Here is an 8,516-nt window from a genome sequence, read left to right on the forward strand (position 1 = left end):
TATGGACTGATTGCGTTTTTTTATTTAATAACAAAAATATAGTTTTATTTATGTTACACGTTTTACTTTTTTGCTTTTATATAACGGTTTTTTTTTCAGAATCACGTTATATTTTAAAATGAAAACATAAAAAATAATATCATCCTTAAAATTTATTCTACAATTAATATATACAATCAATGTGGTTTTAAAATTAATGGGCCCAACCCAAGGCGAGCAACAACAACAACCAGTTGTTGGTTTAAAGGTGAATGGCAGAACTGAGAAGGAAGTACAAAAGGGCTAAAATTGTAATTTTAGCATCGAATAGGCAGTAGATACCCACTTTTTCTGTTGATTCTCCCAAAGAGGAAACGGAAACAGAGAGCAAGAAGAAAAAAAAATGGTTTGTTTAGAACAGAAAACAGTGACCAGAAAAGGAGCGATAATATTCACATATGTTTGAAGGTACTAAACATTTAGCACAGAGTACCACCTGTTAGCCTTGCTTCACCCTAAACCGCAACAAAAATCCAATCTTGATCCCTCCAAAACGTTCTTGTCAATAAGCTAATCATCAGCTGGAGACACCAAGAGTCTTGTCAAAATACCAGTACTTCCCTTTTCTTTCTCTCTCTCTCTCTCTGTATATCTGATTTTTTTTTCTTTGATTTTCGTGTATGTATGTATGTATATGTGTGTGTGTCTGCCTCTATTTGTTGTTATATATAATCATATATTGAAACTTTTTAATTAAAAGTACTGTGTATTGGACCCACAAAAAGACGATGATTGAGCTCGACAACAACTAGCAAAAGAGGGCAGCATCACCTACCACCCAAAGACTATGGAGATGGGTGGTTCGAGTGGTTCTTCGGAGTCGCAACTGCTCAAAATTGGTTTGCAATTCGGGAAAGAAATCTATTTTGAGGATGTGGGAGTTGGAGCTCAGGTTAAATCCGATGATGGGTTGTCTCCGGCGAGCGGCGGCGATGCTGCTGGAGGGCCGCAGAAGAAAGGGAGAACTGCTGGTGGGGTGGTGAGTGGTTTTGGACAACAGCAACCACCGAGGTGTCAGGTGGAAGGTTGTAATCTGGATCTGAGTGATGCTAAAAGTTACTATTCAAGGCACAAAGTTTGTGGTGCTCATTCGAAAACGGCTAAGGTCATTGTTAATGGCCTTGAACAGAGATTCTGCCAACAGTGCAGCAGGTCAACTCACAAACCCTCCTTCGGTTTTTATTATTATTTTTGTATCTTTTTAGAGCTTTCTCTATAACAGGAAAGTTAAGGTAAATTTGTTGCTGCCCAAAATAAGAAACCCATCAATAGGAAGGAAGAAACATTATGTGTTGTCATGTTGATTGCTAATGAGAATGTTTTTGTCCACTATATACATTTTGTGATTGGGTGTTGCTAAACGCTAACATTCTTATATAGGAAATATGCCTTTCCAAATTTACCTATTTGATTATTGGTAATAAATGATTTTGATCCTTTAGGTCTCTCAAACCTGTGTTATTAGGGGGTGGGTATTTAAGGTATTTGATCATTAGTCGAAAAAAGATATATATTTGTTTAGGAAGGATCTAATGCCAAGAAATAAGATACTAGATCTTAAAAAGCATATGTAGGTTATCTTGTTGGTGATTTTGGTTTATTATTAGGGTTTTTAAGGTTCTATTCAATATGACCATAAGATATTGTATGATTTATGTTTGTTTTGATCTTTAGGCACCAACTTTGGTTATCCATCTTTATAATAATAATAATAAAAAAAAAAATAGGTGAATGGTAGACTAGATATACAAGGCAAGTACAATAATTTAGTACATAAGAAAAAAAGTTGCATGAAGGTGGGATAAATGAAAAAGTACATTCCTGTTCTATGACCTTAACCCTTTGATGATCATGCCACCTAGTCGCCATGTCAGCAAAACTTACCAATCAAACAAGTTAATGAGTGAAGTGAGTAGAATGCATTTTGCAAGTACATTGACTTTAGTAAGTACAAAAAATAAAAAATAATAATCGGTGGGAGTAATGAAAAGGTATGTTCCTATGCTATTACCTTAACCCTTTGATGATGTGTCACATGCATGCCACCTAGATGACATGTCAGCAAAACTTACGAATTAAAGAAGTCAACAAGTTAATGATTGACCTAAGTGGGGATAAATGAAAAAGTACGTTGCTATTTCTATTACTTCGGCCCTTTTCCTTATCTTTTGGAGTTCCTTTTTTCAAGTACTAAAACTTGTATGCAATCTTCTCGAAGAGGCTATGAAGAAGTTTTCATTCTCCTTTCTTCACCATCCATTTGCATTATCATGTGTACTCTATGCATGAACAATAGTACATTATAAGTACTAAACAAAAAAAATGGCTTGAAATAATTTATTATCAGGTTCCATCAACTACCAGAGTTTGACCAGGGAAAAAGAAGCTGCAGGAGACGATTGGCTGGGCACAATGAACGTAGAAGAAAGCCATCTCTGCTATCCACTCGCTATGGAACTGTCTCCTCCTCAATCTTTGGTTTGATATTCTTTTAATTCTTTTCAACTTTCAATTTTAATCCATTGTTGTGAAAATTTGTACAACTTTTTTATGTTGACATATTGTGGACATGTGGTAGGTTTAATTATTGAAACAATTTCATTAAATAATAACCAAGTTTCAGTTTTGTTTCAATGTCGTAACATTAAAAGAAGTTAAGAACATTAACATTAAAATTCCATTTGTTTCCCTTCTAATGGTACTTTTTTTGAAAAAAAAAAACAATGGTGTTTTGTGAAAAAAAAAATATTGTCCCATGTTATGTACGTTTTTTTTCTATAAGTTGTTACCAATGGTTTAAAGGTGGAATGACAGAAAACAATGGGAATTCTGGAGGCTTTCTAATGGACTTTTCGTCATGCTCAAGAGGAAGGATTCAGTGGCCAGGAACAAGGGCGGCACCACCGCCTCGAGCCGCCATCGACCTCCCAATTGCCGGAGAAAAGTTCCCACCGCTTCCATGGCAAAGCAACCTGGATAATCCACCTCCTTATGTTCCACCAGGAGGGTGTTTTAATGGAGTCCATGAGGACTCCAACTGTGCTCTCTCTCTTCTGTCAAATCACTCATCTGGCTCAAGGAACCAATCCCTGAGCCATGAGTACTATATCAACCCTGAAGCTGGTGCATATGTGCACCAGCTTCATCAACCAACAACCGGAACCGGAGCTGGTTCCGGAACCATGGTTGAGGTTCACTACTCAACCACCGCCACTGGCTGGGTATACGAGACCCATGATGCCCATTTGGGTTTGGGTCACGTCCCACAGTCTGGTGGTGGCTACTCTGGTGAGGTTGGACTTGGTCTACATGGTGGGGGAAGGCGATATGACTCATCTGTTGACCACATTGACTGGTCACTTTGAGTGATGTGTATCATCAAGACTATGTTATGTAAAACTTTTCAACTCTGACCTGTTTGTTTGTTTTGTTTTGTTTGTGTTGGGACATGATCATGACTAGCATTTATGATGTATTGTAGTTGAAACTGATGAATGGGGCCTTTGGCTTTGTCTAAATAAGAAGGAAATGTTTCCTGGGTTTGGATATTCGGTTTTTTTTTTTTTTTTTTTTTTGGTAAATTTGTGCTAAATGGGGACCAGATTAGATCGGTCGTACCAATTCAAACATTTTTGTCTCAAAACTGAATAAGGACTGACTCGGTTAAAAACAGGTACGGACTAGTTCAAAATCTTAGTTTTGTGCATCACTTTTATTAGCAACTCAATTTAACTCAATATAGGATTATAAAAGATATAAAAAAAAGTTATTTCATTTAAAATGGAACTAACCATTGCTAGTGTTTGTTATCTATTTTTCAGATTAAATATTTTTAGCATTTTCTTTACATATAGAATAAATATGCAAATTTTTATATTTTTTTATTTAATTTATACAATATATCTTACAATAAGTTGGTTTTCCTAAAATAAATAAAACAAAGTAACTAATCATAATCAATGTTTGACATGCAAGCCAACCAAAGGTTGGCCAAGTTAGGTCTTTAAAAACCGGTTTTTAGTCGAACCGTTTTGATGATTGATTTTCGGTTCAACTAGTTTAACCATCAATCTACATCTAACAGTGATTTGTATTGATGGTACACTTTGGATAACCTGATATTTCAAGTCATTCAATTTTCTTTGAAAATTGACTATTTTTTTAATGGGTCAAGTAAAACCTAACCATCCAAGTCCAATAAACCGGATCAAAATGTTTTTTTTACCAGTTCTATGACATAGGTTTAGCACGGTTTTGGGAGAAACCGACCGGTTCGATCCGTTTTAGAAATTCACATAAAACTGATAGTTGTTGAACCCTTGTCGTTCCCGGTCCAGCCAGTTCAAACCGATTTTTATAACATTGGTCACAACATTATGGGCGTGTTTGGCAAAAGTAGCTGTTAGTTGGAAGCGGGTAGGGATTAACTGATAGCGTGTAGCTGGTAGCGGGAAGTTATAACTTTTATTTGTTATATGAATGTTTGGTAAAAGTAGCTGGAAACTTTTGAAATATATAAAAATTACATAAAAGGACAATTGATTAAAAATAAATAAATATATAAATATATTTTTAAGGGTAATTATGGAAATTGATTTCAAAAGCTCATGAGCGTTTTGTTAAACGCTACATGAAGTAGCATTTAGAATTGGGGCGTGTTTGGCATGAAGCTTTTGGAAGCGTTTGAGAGCTTCTACCTTTTAGCTTTTGACAAAATGCTCTAGTTTAAACAAAAAACTTCGTTTGGCAGTACGAGCGTTTAGCTTTTAGTTTTAACAAAACACTCCGATTCTAAAAGCTACTTCATGTAGCGTTTAACAAAACGCTCCTGAGCTTTTGAAATCAATTTCCATAATTACCCTTAAAAATATATTTATATATTTATTTATTTTTAATCAATTGTCCTTTTATGTAATTTTATATATTTCAAAAGTTTCCAGCTACTTTTGCCAAACATTCATATAACAAATAAAAGTTATAGTTTCCCGCTACCAGCTACCCGCTTCTAGCTAACAGCTTCTTTTGCCAAACACGCCCTTGGAGCGTTTTGTTAAAACTAAAAGCTAAACGCTCGTACTGCCAAACGAAGCTTTTTGTTTAAACTAGAGCGTTTTATCAAAAGCTAAAAGCTAGAAGCTCCTAAACGCTTCCAAAAGCTCTGTGCCAAACACGCCTAAAAATATGTATTTTTTTCTTAATTTATTGTGTTTTTTATAGTAAAGAGAGGCAAAGAATTGAATTGAAATAGAAAACACAAATTAAGAGAAATAACTTACTAAGATCTCTTCAATACAAACTTTTTTTATAGATAAATGTTATTTGGTTGATCATTTATGTGCGTGGAGAGTATGTTGTTTTTGTTATTAACCACTCAATAGTCAATGTAATAACATGTTTTGCACACTTAACATTTTATTCTTTAATCATGTTTTAATTTTACCTCTTTAATTATATTTTAGTTTTAAATATTTTTTATTTTTTAACTAATTAATTATTTCTATCATAGTTTTTCATTTATGAAAATTTTATATAAATATCTAGTTGTAATATTTATTTAAAATACTTTGTATTAAACATGACATGTTTAATAAACAACTAAATATTATACTTTTAAAAAAAAGTAAGATGACAAAAATATTAAATTATAATAGATGAGACTCAATAAGTTATATTCATTAAAAAAAAAAGAATTATTGAAAGAGTTGTACCATTACAAATAACATTTAATTAGAAGACAAAATTAATAGACTAATAAAATGACAAAAATATTAAATTATAATATATGTTTACTATTATACATGCTTTACCAACAATTTATTTGAATCAATAAATATTGTTTAAATACTTTATATAATCATAATAAATTAATAAACACTTTAAATAAATAATTTTAATAAATAGGGATAGAAAAAAAAAACCATACATAATGGGAAGCACAAAATTCGTAATCGGTTTGACCGGGAATCCTTAAGTTGAACGAGGATGGGGCTGGAAACACGAAACCCTCAAATAAAAAATTAAGGTTGCAAATACCCTTAGTCTTTTACCTTGAACACGACCAATATATTAATATTAAAATACATAAAATTTGATCCAAGTAACTAACTCATTAATAATTATTTGGTTAAAATTATATTGCTCTTTATTCATTTATCTAATTTAACCTCGTGTATATTTTTTTCTCCTTAATATATCTATTGTTACCTCAAATATCATTCTGATAATTTTTTTGTACTTCATTTTCCATGTATGTATTTAATAGAAAAAATGTTTATAAATTTTATGCAATCTATGAATATTTTTATATTTTGGAAAATATTTAAGCTTATGTTGGTAAAATTGAAATTTATAGTTTTTTCTTTATGTAAAAGTTTTTATATTAAAATAGAAAAATAAATTTCCAATTCCACGTTGGATTTATATTTCTTTATGGGGATGAGGGTGAGGATTGGAAAAGGGATTCATGATGTGGATTGGGGTCCTGATATTTCCCGACCCCGTTTCCATCTGTATTAATAAAAGTGTAGACAAAATTGCAAAATGGTCTATATGTTGTCAAAATTATGTGGTATTGGTCCAAAAAAGTTTAGTGGTCCATCAGTGGTCAAATTATGGATACCTTGTGTGGTTTTGGTCCTTATGGTTGACATTTTATGTGGTTTTGGTCCACACCCAACTTAAAATGACCAATATACCCTTAAATAAACATTTTTAATTTCTTTTATTTATTTTCTTATTATTTTGATTAAAAAAAGAAAAAAATATATCATCCACCCACTTACTCTCTCTCTCTCTCTCTCTCTCTCTCGCTCGCTCAACAGTACCACCATCGGTCCATCATCTCCCTTTGTTAATGCTTGCATCTAAGAACACCATCGACCTACATTCCTTTGAATCTCTCTCTATCAATTTCTTTCTCTCTTTTTATCTCTCTTTGTTCTCTGTTTTGTGGTGTGCTCAAAAACTACCACCACTGTACCCCCTCCGTCATGTTCGCTAGGGTTTTTTAGATCTTAATGCCCTAACTCTAGAACGAGTCGTGGTACCCTAGATTTGGAGAATAATACATGCCCCTCCTTGTATGTTCATCATCGTCATCTCGTTCACCTTTTTACTCCCTAAAACATGAATCTGATAAGAAAGATGTCGGACTACTGTCGCTTGTCAAACATTACTACCTATTAGACCATCACCGTCATCATACCATCACTACTTGTTGGATCTGCATCACCAAAAAATCCCACCCACCCCACCCCAATTATTCCCCCCCCCCCCACACACACACACTTTCTCCCTCCCTCCCTCTCTCTCTCTCTTTGTTTTTCTATCTCCTTTAGATTTATGCAAATAATGAACATTATCGGAGAAGACAACCAGTCAATCTCTTCTCGTCGACAATCAAACCACTTTTCATGTTTCATATCTGACAACCACAAACTTTTATCTCTAAATCAAATTGAAATTCAACACTAAACTACACCAAAACAAAATCAAGAACAAACCTGCAAATCTTTTCAGGTCAAAAATTTGACCCCTTTGGATCCAAATATTAGAAATGGTTTTAGAAATCAATTCCCCCGTCGAGAATGTGTCGATAGGTTAAAGGGGGATGAGAGAGGAAGTGGGGCAATTTGCCGACAATGGAAGGCAAGTGTAGATGCACCGATGATTTTAGAGGGCTTTTGATCAAGGTTATAAATGACAACCAAGTTTCTTGTAAATTGGGGATGGAGTAGGGGTCTGAACGGGGATGGAAAAATAAGTATGATAGGTGTTTTTTTTTTTGAAATTATTAAAAATAGATAATAAAAATGAAAAAAAAAAAACAAATTATAAGAGCATAATAGTCTTTTTTTAAGTTGATAGGAACCAAAATCAATAAAAAAGATCCAATTTTAGACCAGTGGTGCACCACCACAACTTTTAGACCAAAACCATAGAATTTTACAAACCATAGGAACATTTTTGTAATTTTATCAAAAATATATGAAGTTGAGTTTTTTTTAATTACATTTCAGTACTTAAATGGAATTCATTTTACATTATTCCTAAGAATAAGAGAAATCTCCAATAAAATCCCAAAATTTGGCCTAGTTTACGTTTTAGTCTTAAATTAATTTTTGTTTACGAAAAAATCTTAAAAACCAGCAAAAGTTTGCACTTTGACTATTTTTGACCGGTTGAAACCAATAACAAATTAATTTGAGAATATTTCATAAACTGATCCAAAATATTCAGACTTTTCTACAAAAAAAAAATATTAGAGCTTTTTATACAAACAAAAACCTTATTATTATTATTATTATTATTATTATTATTATTATTATTATTATTATTATTATTATTATTAAAAATATAAATAAGTATATTGTTTTTTAAATTCATTATTTTTAATATTTTTAATAATACATATAAATACGTTTAAATGAAAAAAATATTAAAGACATTTTTTAAGGGTAAAGTTGGATAGGATGGTG

At 32.6% G+C, this 8,516-nt stretch overlaps 1 protein-coding gene across 2 annotated transcripts; it reads left to right on the forward strand.

Moving 5' to 3' along the window:
* The first annotated feature begins 296 nt into the window (after nt 1-296).
* Nucleotides 297-3,587, forward strand: LOC111878657 (squamosa promoter-binding-like protein 14). 2 transcript variants are annotated; one of them, XM_042898126.2, is made up of 4 exons: nt 297-592; nt 740-1,191; nt 2,387-2,517; nt 2,854-3,587. In XM_042898126.2, exons 2-4 carry the CDS (start codon nt 827-829, stop codon nt 3,402-3,404), a joined length of 1,047 nt encoding a protein of 348 aa, XP_042754060.1. In that variant the 5' UTR covers nt 297-592; nt 740-826; the 3' UTR covers nt 3,405-3,587. The 2 variants fall into 2 exon arrangements, with proteins under 2 accessions (XP_042754060.1, XP_042754059.1); XM_042898125.2 differs by having other exon boundaries at nt 765-1,191.
* The last annotated feature ends 4,929 nt before the right edge of the window (nt 3,588-8,516 follow it).

This window comes from Lactuca sativa, chromosome 9 (genome assembly GCF_002870075.4).
Source record: "Lactuca sativa cultivar Salinas chromosome 9, Lsat_Salinas_v11, whole genome shotgun sequence".
In the NCBI taxonomy this organism is placed as follows: Eukaryota; Viridiplantae; Streptophyta; class Magnoliopsida; order Asterales; family Asteraceae; genus Lactuca; species Lactuca sativa.

Excerpts from the sequence above, each read along its gene's own strand:
- LOC111878657 (XM_042898126.2), top strand. The coding sequence starts at position 827 with ATGGAGATGGGTGGTTCGAGTGGTTCTTCGGAGTCGCAACTGCTCAAA. Across the intron at positions 1,192-2,386 it reads TTCTGCCAACAGTGCAGCAG|GTTCCATCAACTACCAGAGT; the intron begins GTCAACTCACAA and ends ATTTATTATCAG. Across the intron at positions 2,518-2,853 it reads TGTCTCCTCCTCAATCTTTG|AAAACAATGGGAATTCTGGA; the intron begins GTTTGATATTCT and ends GTGGAATGACAG.